General features: G+C 36.5%; 1 protein-coding gene and 1 pseudogene across 1 annotated transcript; one reads left to right on the forward strand and one right to left on the reverse strand.

Moving 5' to 3' along the window:
- Positions 1–4411: 4411 nt before the first annotated feature.
- Positions 4412–5204, forward strand: LOC110336161 (annotated as a pseudogene).
- A 1252-nt stretch (positions 5205–6456) lies between these two features.
- On the reverse strand, positions 6457–7474 carry LOC110335718 (olfactory receptor 2B6-like). Its single transcript, XM_021218041.1, has one exon. The coding sequence runs from the start codon at positions 7455–7457 to the stop codon at positions 6495–6497; it is 963 nt and encodes a 320-aa protein (XP_021073700.1). The 5' UTR covers positions 7458–7474; the 3' UTR covers positions 6457–6494.
- Positions 7475–13837: the final 6363 nt, after the last annotated feature.

The raw sequence follows: 13837 nt of genomic DNA on the forward strand, positions 1-13837 counted from the left end.
TCTTTAGTTTTTGATGTATCCATTTAAAATATGTAATAAATTTGCAGATGTGTGTCTAAGTGCACATGTATACAGATGCCAGAAGAGTTACTGGTCTCCCTAGAACTGGAATTGTCCAGTGTGAGCACTGAGAACAATGTGAACAAAACTCAGGTCCTGTGTGAGAGAAGAATACACTCTTAAACTCTGAGGTAATTCCTTATTGGCATTTGTTATTATCAATTTCCCTTTTAGAAATGTTTTTGACGAATCCCTAAGGTTTTGTTATATTATGCTTTCCTCCTTATTGTTGTTATTTTGGATAACAATAATTGTTTTTACGATTAAATTTGTTTTAGACCATTTTGCACATATATTAATGCACGTGAACTACTACCATTCATTGTAATTTTCATTGTAATTCTCATTGGCCAATGGGTAGTTGGAGGAATATGCAGCTTAAATTCCATGTGCTAGTTAATTTTAGAAAGATTCTTAATGCTATGCCACAGTGATCAGAGAAAATATTTAAATAATTTTAACACAGTTTTTATTAGTCAAGACATAGTTTCTGTCTGAAATTTCATTTACTCTGGAGAATATTTGTGCTCGTCAGTCTTTCAGCAAACTAGAAACACGTGGGAAGAAGGAACCTCAGTAGAGAAGTTGTCTCCATCACATTGGCCCATGGGCACATTTGTTGGGAATTTTCTTGATTTTAATTTATGGAAGAGGACCAAGACCACATGGGTATTACCAGTCTAGGCAGTTGAGCCTGTGTTTTATAAGAAGTATACCTGAATATGGGCCTAGAAGGAAGCCAACAAGCAACATGCTTCTCTGGTTTGTTTTAGTCCCTGTCTATCGGTTCCAGCTCTGAGTTCCTGCTATGGCTTCCCTTGGTGACTGACTGTTAGCTGGAAGAGTATGATGAAATAAAAGATGTAAATGATGCTTTTATTTCCTCAGATGATGAGATAAGAGCAGTAAACAAGCTGTGTGAATGTACCGCTTGGGCTGAGCCCAGACCATTTCCTTCTCTGTCCTAACTATCCCAGGTCTAGGTCTGAAAGCTTCTAGCCTCCATAAATACACCTTCTCTCAGCTTCTGACTGAATTGCTCTGCTTGACCTCATATTAATTTTAGCCATATGTTCTAATCTTCTGTCCCGTTCTCATTCTCTGGTTCACCCTGTCTTCACCTTTGTCTAGCTGCTTCTCTCTGCAACCTGTCTTTGTGCAACTGTCCTGTTAAAACTCTTTACACACATACACACCCTACCACACCACCACTACCTTTCTCTTTCACTGGTTTTTTTCCCATTAATTAATTTATTTATATGCTTTACATCCTGATACAACCCCTGCCTCCTCCCACTGCCCCTCTCATATCCCCCCTCCCATGTCATCTCTTGCTCCCTTCACTGCTGTCTCTTGCTGCTCTTCTGTAACCTCTCTTCCTTGTCTGTTCTCGTTAGAGTTTGGTGGATCCTATCTCTGACTCATTCTGTCAAAATTTTCACTTTGTCTGCCCCTCAATTAAACTTCCATGTGACTTTCAAACATGGCTGCTTCCTTCTATAAAATGATCTTACTTTAATTCTTATGGATAAAAGGTGTTTATTCAGAGGGCATCTATATTCCAGCAAGATCACACTGTAATCTGAGGCATGTCTACATTCCACCTGGGTCATGTGGACCTAAAATTTCTTTGGAAGTTTTCCCTTGCCAAAGCAGCCATGTTGCTGAGTTAAAATCCCACTACCTCTTTCCCCTTTCTCTCAATCCCACAAATTTAACACATCGAAAGTCATGAAGATCAGTACATGAGATGATCCAGATAAGTGCAATCCAGATCATCTTTCATTCATCAAATGGCTATTTCAACATCAAGGTTCTCTAGTCTACCAGTCTGATGAACAATCTGTCTGTTTTCAGACAGTTTGTTGAGTTATCTCCACGATCAGGTAATGGAATTGGGGGGGGTGTGTGATTGTGATCACCTGCATTGCTCTCTTTCTGTGTCTCTTCCTTCCTTTAGTTGTGCTATCATTGGAAATTTCTCTTACTCAGATTGGATCTTTATCAATTTTGATGGAACCCATAGACTTTCATCACCTGTGGAAATATAGACAACACCTCTTCCCCAATGGTACACATTCCCCGCCTTCCATTTTGAGGATAAAACATCTTTAAAGTACTCAGATTGATTTAATTCAGTATTTTCTTCTATAATACACCACCTTTCAGCAGCCTCTTATACAGCAGTAGTTCCTACCTCACCGGCATTCAAAAATTAATAAAGAAGTTAATTAAAAAGTTAATAAAGCATTATTCAATCTGTTCCTGGGAGTACTTATTCCCCTTTTCTGTTTATCAAGCATGTCCTTTAAGGTACAATTTGATCTTTCTGAATCCACACATATCAAGAGCTAGCATTTTTTTATTATTATTATTCTTTTAAAATAGACAGGTACTCACATTCTATGCCTATCTCCATACATCTCAAGCCAAGTTTCTTATCTATGTAAATATAGAAACAATCAAGCCATAAGTCAGTTAAAATATGTATCCATTGAAGGAATATTAACCTGAGCTTGCATTGTTGCAGTATTTCTTCTCCTCATAGGTTTTTGGCTATATCTGACACATAAGGGTTTAATCTTTCTATTTGACATTCTGGCTCCGCACATTTAACTTGTCTTATGCTTTGTTTTACTTAGAATAAGGTTCTAACCCCCCACAAAAAACTGTGTAGATACTTTCTGAAGGGGCCAATGTGGCTTTCAAGATTTTTTGTGAAATTATAGGTGCATCAGCTCTTATCATTGTCCACCAAACCTTCAATTGCAATAGCATTTAATTTTAATTTTGGTCTCTTATACTGATAACAGTTTACAGAATAAAACAAAAACAAGAGCAAAACAACAACAACATCAACAACAACATAAAACACTCTCTTTCTGTATTTTCAAATCCTTCTGTTCTTTGTTTTGAGGCTGCTTTGCTTTTGACCCATCCAAGCAATAGAAGCTGAGCAATCTTGTCTCCCACTTAAAACTACATATATTTCTTTACAGAAAACATAATCTCAGTTTCTCCCTTGAAGTTTTCATCCTAATTCCTGGATGCACAATGAATCCTTGAGAGGTTAGGCTACTTCTATTACTATTCCTATTGCCTTTAGGGATAGAGGTCCATGAACTCCTGTGAATATTTTACAGCATTGGGCTTTTGGTGATAGTGTGAGATTTTTTTTTACTTATGGCTAACTATATGGCAGAACTTCCTTCTGTTGCATGCATGAGATCTTCAAGACATAGTTTAATTTTTTTCTCGTTGTTCTATGAATTGCTGACAGTAAATACCTGGCTCCTGTTGTTTGTTGTTGGGATATGGGTGAACCCCCTTAGGGACTTTTTAAAAGATTATCTTATACGGAATTTCTCATCAGTAAGGGATTGCCTCATATTACTCTTGATGATCTTCATTCATTAGTCCAATTCCTAACCTTAGCATACCTACAAGTCCAGGAAGGCTGAGGTCTTCAGAGAAGTCTCTAGGAAACCTTGCCTACAATTCCTTTTCAAATGACTTTATATCCCACAGTTAAATCAATGGACAATTTTTGACATGTAAGATTACTAGCCATTGCTTGTCAAATTACATAGTCATTATGGCAAATATCAGCAGCAGTTCTAATCCATACGTCAATGGGTGCTGATCAAGCTTTTAAAGGTCTAAGAAGCGTTTTCTCATTCTGCAATTGCTTGCTTCTTGAAAGCTAAAGTTTCAATTAATATCTATCTCTGTTTGGACCTAATATTTAGAGCTAGGATGAGGGTCTTACAGCTGATGCCCACAATGATGCACCCAATAAGACCACACATCTTAATAGTGCCACTCCCTGGGCCAAGTACATACAAACCATGACAAATGGAAACATTCCATCAGACATCAAGGAAATTCAGAGAATCATAAAATTACACTTAAAAATCTGCATTCCACCAAACTTGATACCCTAAAATAATTTTTTTAAATATATCTGATCTACCAAGTTAAATCAAGATGAAGTAAACAATTTAAAAAGACCTATAAACCCTACTGTAATAGAGGTAGTAATTAAGTGGAGCAGTCGGAGGATGAGCTAGGAGGGGGATAAAGTCTGAATTGTATAAAAAGATTAAAGAGAGATAAGAGTACTGGGGTGGGGAGTGGGTGGACATAACTTACCTGGAGATTGAACCTAGTTCATCTGGTATGCTAGTCAATCACTGTACAACTGTGTGGTATCCCTTGTTTACTTCAGACACTATTACTCTGTGTAGTATAGGCTAGCCTATAATTTGAGATCCATTTACTTCACCTCTCCAGCACACCAGTCACTGTGGAGCACAGAAGAGCCAAGGTCTTTGAAGATGTGTAATGACAGATGTCTAGTCAACTGAACACATCTTCTGCAAAGACTAAGGCAATGGGGGTGAGGGGAAGGAGGGGACAAAAAAAAAGTCAGAGAAAGATAATGATTGTAAACCAAAGGAGAACTGAGCACAAGACACTGAGACACCAGGACACACTCGTAAGAAGGTACCAGTTCCTCCATTTCCACATCTGCTCCCAGTGAACCTGATTCACTGAGATGGTTTGCGGGCATGGTGCCAGAAGATGAAGCTGAGTAGCAAAGACCAGAGAGTAGATTCTATAAACAACTCCTTGCACGGGCTTACCCAGATCAAATTCCTGAGTTGAAAAATGTTCCTGACTCAGCCAAAGAGGCCAGGTTGAAGACATCTCTCAAAGAAAATGAAGACCGAACCGGCGGAAGAGTCTCAGGTGACAGTTCCCCTTGAAATCATCACTGTACCAGAGGAGACCTCATTGATCCTATTACCACTGTTGTGACTACATCTGCCTCAGAGGCAGTTGGCATCTTGGGCCAGAATTGCAGCCAATGCAGCCAGATTGAAGCAGTGCCGTCCAATGCAACATCAGAGACCTATGGGGAAATGTGGCGTGTGGTCCATGGGACAAGCCTTCCTGGGAACACAAGTGGTTGGATTCGGCTGCAGTTCCATGCTAGACAAGCCTGGGAACCCGATAAGAAAGGAAAAGCGACTGCCCTCTTCCTGCTTCCAGCCTGCACATTTTCACCCCCATACCTGGGGAAAACCATGCTGTGCTCCAACTGTGTTCATAGGATCAAGGTCTTAACTAAGAGCCTCTAAAGATAAAGGACAGATCTCTTAAGTTTGGGCTATCTGCTGATGTCATTCACTCTTGTGGTGTGGTTGGTAGAGCTGCAGCTGAAGTTGAGACTGATGGGAAAGGAAAAGGAGATTTCCCTCATGAAGGTACCACTAGGTATGTCAACCATACTCCAGGGCAGACTTAACACAAAACAGTCTCCCTGGTGTGTGTGTGTGTGTGTGTGTGTGTTTATGCGCATGCACGTGTGTGCGAGCTTGTCATTTGGCTTTGTTTTTACTGAATTTGCTTTTTTAGCTTACCTGTTTTCATTTTTCTTTTGTATTATTTTATGTTGCTTTTCTTTGCTTTTTATTTTACAGAAAGGAAGAACATGAAGTTGGGTGTGTAGAGAAGTAGAGATGATAAGGAAAATTTGGACCAGGGCAAAAAATATGATCAAAATATATTCAAAATATATGATATGGAAAAAATTAATAACAAATTTTAAAAACTTCCCTGTAAATAAAATAAATGACTATTCCCCTAAATAAATTGGAAAAAGAATTATAACTTAAGCTTAATAATAACCATGATATTATTGAATAATAAATATTGTAATGGTTATTTCCTAGAGTGATAATTCCCATCTATTGTCAAGAAATGGGACAAAAATCATTTTAACATATGTGCAATAAGGTTCTTCAGTTTGTTACTTTGTATTCCTTACAGGCAAAAAATCACAATGGAGGAAAATCTAATAAACATTGTTATCTAAAATTAAAAATATATTCTAAAGGAGACTGCAAGTAACATAAAGCATCAGAAGCATTTTATGGGGTTCTCTTTGCATTAGTGTTTTCCACAGCCATGCAGATTATTACCACATCCACTCGTTCATCAACATTACAATTAAATGTAAAAAATGTATCTTTATAATATGCAAAATATTTGAAAGGAGGAAATGACATTTTCATCTTGGTTATTTATGTCTTAAAATGACTAAATTTCAAGCAGATATCTTTGTGCTTTTTATTTAAGTTCCTAACATACCCCTTCCATTACTTTTCATGTATTAGAGGATAAGAAAAATATTTTTAAAAATTCATTAGCCAGGACATTTATTAACCAAATTTAGCATTTATGCAAATCTGTATCTCTTAAATTTTTTGTACTTGTTGAACTATCGGACCATTCCAATGACCATTGACTATTACATTGATTACATATAATCAATAACAAGTGGTCCCAATCAGGCTCTGGAGGAATGAGGAATATTGGTAATTCTGCCATGGAACCAAGGACTGGATTGCTATAGGATCTGCTTTTGTCTAATCCAAGTTCCACCCTTGCTCTTGTTCCCTTCCAAGTACTTTCTTCACTGCTGCCTTGACATCCTTGTTCCTCAAGGTATAGATAAGAGGATTCAGCATTGGCGTTATGAGTCCATAGAACAATGCCAAAAGCTTGCCCTTCAGTTTCGCTGAGCTGCTCTTGGGCGCCATGTATGCATATCCACTGATGGCAGAGCCATAGAACATGATGACCACCAGAAGATGAGACCCACATGTGTTAAAGGCCTTCTTTCGACCCTCAGAAGATTGTATCTTTATGACTGCTCTGACAATGTTTATGTAAGAGAAAAGAATTAGTCCAAGGGGGATAACTTTTATGACAACCACGGCAGCATACATCTCTACTTCATTGACCCAGGTGTCAACACATGATAACTGAAGCATTGCAGGTACCTCACAGAAGAAATTCTCTATGTGGTATTGGCCACAACGAGGTAACAAAGAAGTCAACACTGTCTGCACCAAGGAATTACTGAAACCAGTTATCCAGGCTACTGCTGCCAGCTGTTGGCACAGCTGGTGGTGCATGATAACTGTGTAACGCAGAGGCTGGCAGATGGCCACATAGCGATCAAAGGCCATGATGGAGAGAAGCACACACTCTGTAGACCCCAAGCTAAGGAAGATGAACAGTTGTGCTATGCAGCCCACATAGCTGATGCTTCTCTCATGGCTCTGTATATTTTTCAGCATCTGGGGGACAGTAGAAGTGGTATAGCAGAGATCCAAAAAGGAAAGATTGGCCAGGAAGAAATACATTGGGGTGTGGAGTTTAGGATCAAGGCGAGACAAAATGATAATAGCTGAATTCCCAAAAAGGGTCACAATATAGAAGATGGAGATGACCACAAGAAGAGCCATTTCCAGTCGTGGCCACTCAGAGAAGCCTACCAGAAGAAAGCCATTGGTGTGATGGGGGGTGGTATTGAGCCTTCTCATTGTTGAAATTCTGCTTGCTGGAAAGGTCAATACTAGAATTTTGAGGTCCTGGTTATCATGTTTTTACAACTAAATATCTCATGCAATAAAGAAACTGGATAGGGGTTGCTGAAACAAATAAAATCATTAATATATTTCATTTGATTTCCTCAGTAAGCAAAATAGCATTAACATTAGTGTTTGTATAGTCTGTCAGCTATTCTTTTATTCACATCTTTCACAAGTGAAGAGTTTTAGAAATTCAAAATAGCATACACATGGTGACTCACACATATAAATATAACACCTGGAAGGCTGAAGCAAGAGAAATCCTGTGAGAGAAACACCAGTACAGGCTGCAGAATGAGGCTCTGTCTCTCCGAATTCTCTTTCAATCCCCCAAAGCAAAACCAAAATAAACAAATAAAAATGTAAATATAGTAAAATGTATATTGTAAGATACTATTATCATATGTTGTATCTGCTAAGACAGAAGAGTATGGAAACCTCACTGAAGCTGCATTAAGTTTGTAATTGATCTCATTTCCCTGCAGGTTCTCAATAATTTTGTATAGTGGAATAAAGAAATTGCTACCTGTGAAAGGTAATATCAGTTGGTGGTGAGACCATCATCTGTCTTTTTATTGTAGGACCTCCTTTCTGCTCTTTATAATTAAGTCAATGTGAAAAAAACTCCCAGGACCCAAGTAACACAACTATAAAAATAATGGTTTCTAGAGTTGAACTCATTGTTTCCCATTTAATTATATTTCCACATAAGGAAAATTTCACAAGCTTTCTTGCAATTATGCTTTACCTTCATGTAATTTTTCTCAATGGCATAGTGTATTATATATTGAGATTTATGCAACAAAGTGGAAATGGCTATGAAGATATTTTTTAAAATTCTGGTGCTTGTCTGTGTTGCAAAAATCATTAAACATGAGATTAGGTGCACATATGCAATTGATTGCATATATGTGTACTTTGTGCAGTTCATTCTCCTTTGTGCAAAAGAAACACACGATTAATATAAGAAAATGTCACTCTCATACACAGTTGAAATGCAAGATTATGTACACATATATATTAATGTTAGGGGCTGGTGAAATGGCTCAACGGGTAAGAGCACTGATTGCTCTTCCGAAGGTCCTGAGTTCAAATCCTAGCAACCACATGGTGGCTTACAACCATCTNTAATGAGATCTGACACCCTCTTCTGGTGTGTCTGAAGATAGCTACAGTGTACTTATGAATAATAATAAATAAATCTTAAAAAAATTTTAAAAATATTACTGTTAATTTATCAATCATTATGTATAAAGTGACTCATGGTTAAAAAATTGTAACTACTTTACAGGTAATATTTAATGCAGTTTAGGAATAATTTTTATTATAAAATATATATATGTATGATCCTATTCCTTCAGTTACTGTAGAATTTTGGACAGTTTTAAGTGGATTTGTATATTATTATTATTATATTTTTTCAGAAGACTTTCTACATATTTTCTATAAAATGACTAAAAAGATGTGTTGTGCTATGACTAAATACCGGGACTAAATTCTCATATAATATTAAATCCCTATAATTTTTTGTTGAAAACACTTTATATCTGTTAGCATTTTTCTTTTTTGAATTTTTTTGGTTATTTTATTTATTTACATTTCAAATGTTATCCCCATCCCTGGTTTCCCCTCCACAAACCCTCTACCCCCTACTTCTATGAGGGTGCTCCCCCATTCCCCTACTCCTGCCTTATTGTTCTAGCATTCCCCTATGCTGGCGAATGAAGCCTTCACAGGACCAAGTGTCTCCTCTCCCATTGATGCCAGATAAGGCCATTCTCTGCTACATATGTAGCTGGGGACATGGGTCCTTCCATGTGTATTGTTTGGTTGGTGGTTTAGCCCCTGGAAACTCTGGGGGCTGATAATTTTTTCCTATGGGGTTGCAATAATAGAGGCATTTTATCATCTCTAGTCATCTCTTTGTATGATCGATCACATGTACATATCTGCTTTGTTTCACTGAAATTTCTCAACCTTTGCTCGTCACCTCCTCAATTCCTTTTCCACCTCTTCAGCACTCCATTAACCTTTGTTGTGCTTCAGTTCTGTCAGGTCTTACATGCTCTAATTGTACAGAAAACAACAGTAATTATTATACAGTGTTTGATTACATGACACAGACATAATATAAATATGGAATAATTCTCATATTTTTGAGATATATTCATGAGAAAAACACAAAAACAAAAAATGTTAATGTATTCTTTGCCTTTCATATTATTAGCAATTTTATTTTAAAATTGGGTTCCTCTTCTCCACATTTCACTTAGTGATTATGCATTTTCTTCACCTAATCAAGTACAAAAGATGTGGTTAAACAGTTGTAGAAATATTTAATCCTGTTGAAGGGTTTCTATCTCGCCTTAGACCATTTAGTTCCTGGATAATAGACAAGATGCATGTGACTTTAGCTGTGACACACAGCATTGGGGATATGAAAGCTGAGGAGGCCACCTCATGTAGTCAGGCAGGAAACTCAGTGGAGCTTTAGAAACACCAACCCATCCACAAACGTTTTTAACTCAAAATTTATCCTGTCTGCAAGAAATGCAGACACAGGGGATGGAGGAGAAACTTAGCAAATGGCCAACCAAAACCAGGCCAACTTGAGACCCATATGGGAAAACACTATTAATGATATTCTGGTAGGCTCCTAGACAGAAGCAAGTTGTCCGCTGAGAGGTTCCACCCAGCAGCTGACTCAGACAGATACAGTCATCCACAGCAAACAGTGGATTGATGTTTTAGGAACACTTATGGAAGAATACGAGGAAGGATTGCTGGACCAAAGGGGATAGGAACTCCACAGGAAGACCAACAGTGTCAAGTAACATGAACCCTTTAGGAGCTCTCATAGTATGAACCACCAACCAGAGAGCATTCATTGGCTAGTCCTAGACCTCCCTGCACATATGGAGCAGATGAGCAGCTTGGTCTTCATGTGGATCCTGAAAAACTGGAATGCGGACTATCCCAAAAGCTCTATGTGGGATACCCTCTATGTGGGATATGTTCTTCTAGCTGAACTGTCATGTCTGGCCTCAATGGGAGAGAATGTCACCTAGCCTCACAGAGACTTGAAATGCTAGGGTGAAAATATACAGAGTGGGGCCCACCCACTTTGAGGAGAAGGAAATGGAGGGAAGGATTGTGGGAGGAAGTGAACAGGAGGGGGTCAGTGAAGAATCTAGGTGTTGGCAGACCATACTTAGTATTACAGTAGACAGCAAGACCAAATCTCAACAATTGCCCTTGATAGTTCAAAAAAAGTCTCCTTTCCTCTAAGATATATATTGAATATAATTATAATAATTATGAAAATTATAAGGTATGATACATATATATAATGTCCTGTTGAGTATATTTGGAAATTTAAATAAAATATTTTATCATCTATCTTAATGAGTTTATAATTTTGTATCTCAGTTATCTTTCATTTTACCTTGTATACCATCCTAAAGCCATCTTTTAGAACTAGGACATATTTTAAATGTTAGATAATTTAACTTTAATTGTAAGACTATAACAAATCTTCAACCCCACCATAGATTTAAGAAGATATTTGAGTATGAAAAAGCATAATTTCCAAAATTTAAACAACTGGCAGAGACAGCTGACTGACTGGACAGTCCCAAATATTCCTTATAATGTTGGGGCATCTATCTTTAGCTTTCTGACCCAGAATGTCTGACAATCCTTAAATGAGTTTGCATAGGTACAATTCCTATCTAAGAGTAACACAATTAATTTTAAATTTAATATCAATATACAAAGATTTCTAGCAATTAAAACCTTAAACCTGTACCAATATCTAAAATTTTGTATCAATGTAAAAAAAATACAACTTCAATTCTGCATCCAAATAAAATCTCTACCAATGTAAGATTGTGGCTATAAAGTGCTTTTTCTTTAGGAGCACATTTAATAACATATTCCTATTTGTCTAATTTCTAAAATAATTACTATATACCCCCTTTTTCTTTTTAACCTGTTTCTCTTTATCTAAGAAAGAAAGAAGGATAGAGAAGATGGAAGGAAAGACAGAAATTTCTTTATTTACTTTCTCTCTGACTAAAATTATAATTATTTTAAAATTATTTCTTAAAACAAAATCATATTTCTAATTTACAAAAATGACCAAAATCATCCACCTTAACTCAAGGGATAAAACCCCAATACATACCTCGAAGGAGCATTGTAGTCCTTATTACTGATGTTTGTCATACTTGATATTTTGGTTTAATTTTTTCCTGTTAGGATCTATGATGAAGTCATCAGGGGCTGCTTTTTGGGCTAGAGAAAAGACCAATGCATTGCATCTTAGCAACTTTAAATCCCTCACAAATTAATAACTGACTAGGTAGGATATTCTACAAATTCAATGACATGATGTAAGAGAGTAGAAATAGAACAAAACAAAATTTCCAATATGAAAATTTCAAAGCGATCAATATCCCATACTGGTAAAGAGTGTTTTAGTCACTCGCGTCCTTGTGGCTTATCACTTTCATAGTAGATGCAAGCAGAACCACTTGATGAATTGAGAAGATGAACCATCTACATATCACTTTAGCTACCAGATTATACTGATAAAGTAGATCTTTCTTTTGCAAATTCAAGTTAACATTCCTCTTTCATTTGGCTGAGGTAACTTGAGATCTAATATTTCATGGAAAGGGAGGTGTAAGACTCAGTGTCTCCATACATGGTCTTTGTGCAATGTAGCACATCTGGAAATAACTCTGGGAAATGGTGCAAACCATAAAACCAGATTTCACTTAGGACAAAATGTAACTTCTACCTTTTAAAAGATATAATTCATTACTAATTTTAAGAAAAACCCAGTCAAAACAAGTGAAAATGAAGGCTAAGTTTAGTAGTATTTTCTGAGAAGTTTTCCCAACTGGCTTTTACTATTCACAAGCAGCTTATAGGACAGACTACCACTCAGCATATATGAAGGTTTACTTAGAAAATAATATATTTACATTACCTTAAACAAATAGTTGACATCAATAATTCAAAAAACTTTTTTTTTCATCATATTTTCATTCTTAAAAATATACCTTTTTTTTTGTCTTTACTTTTAAGCACTGAAAGACTTAAAGACTTTTAAACACTTTTAAAGGCTTAGGTATATGTGAAGTGCATGACCAGATTGGTCTGGGTAGGAAGTTCCAGGGTAACTTGTTTTTGTCATTTATTTATTTATTTATTTATTTATTTATTTATTTATTTTTGCTTTTTTGCTAACTAATGTGATAATAAATTCACAGAAGCACTTGCAAGGTACATAGTGGGTAATGGATACTAGTAAAACATGTAGAATCCCTAAAGCCAAGTGACCATTCTTCCCAAATTAAAGGTAATATATATAGTTTGATAAACAGGGATCCATTTGCTTTGTTTATTTAAAACATTTTCCAAATCTATAAGTTGGTTTTATGTGAAATCTACTTTGGTTTGGGGGAAAAGGTGAGTTTATGCTTTAGGAGAATTACCCAGAATACCTTTTCTTGTTGTTCTCTTGGCTATTTCAGGTAAAGGAATTAGTAAATAATTTAACCTAAATATTATGTTCATGATGTTCAAACTTAAAATTATTTTGTTTTTATTCACTATTTATTTATAAAATTAATTTTAATTTTCTATCCTTTTTGTGCCTCTCTCCCTGTTGCCTGTAGCTACTATCTCAAAAAGAATTGCTTTTATTTCATTATTGTTCATTAAGCAATACTTTGAAAGCCATAAAACATAAAAATAATGTCACCTCTTTTAGAATGCTGGCCCTTCATCCTAGTGGAAGATGTGTCTAAGGCTCTTTGGGCCCTTGCTTCTTAGTCTGGCTCCATTTTTTCACTTTAACTCAGTGATCTTTTCTGTTGTTCTTTGCATCTGAACCATAGTCGTATCAAACCCTCACTACAGAATTGGCTCTACTCATCTTATAAGTCATGTTTGCCTATAATTTGTTTTTTAGCCCTTGTAGATTACTGACATCAGGGCCAAGGATAATAGAATTTTGACCTCAGGGAGACAGTCCCTCTGTAGCAATTAAGCACAGTTCATGGAAATAAGAATTTAGGGGAAAATATGAAAAATAGCAGCATGAATTATTTACAAAGTTTAAATTCTAGGTGATTCTTCCAGTGAGCTTTCATCCCTATGTAGTACATCCTATTACCTAACTTATTTTTTATGACCCTAATCTTTTTGCATAATACACACTGAAGCCAATTCCAAATTCAAAGACAATTTTAAAACTGAAGATGCTTCCCAAATCCTGTGTCTGACCCTCTCAGTACACTCTGAGACACTTCCTAGCCATG

This window comes from Mus pahari, chromosome 18 (genome assembly GCF_900095145.1).
Source record: "Mus pahari chromosome 18, PAHARI_EIJ_v1.1, whole genome shotgun sequence".
Classification (NCBI taxonomy): Eukaryota; Metazoa; Chordata; class Mammalia; order Rodentia; family Muridae; genus Mus; species Mus pahari.

What these genes read in the sequence shown, in the direction of transcription:
- LOC110335718 (XM_021218041.1), bottom strand. Translation starts at nt 7,457, where the DNA reads ATGAGAAGGCTCAATACCACCCCCCATCACACCAATGGCTTTCTTCTG.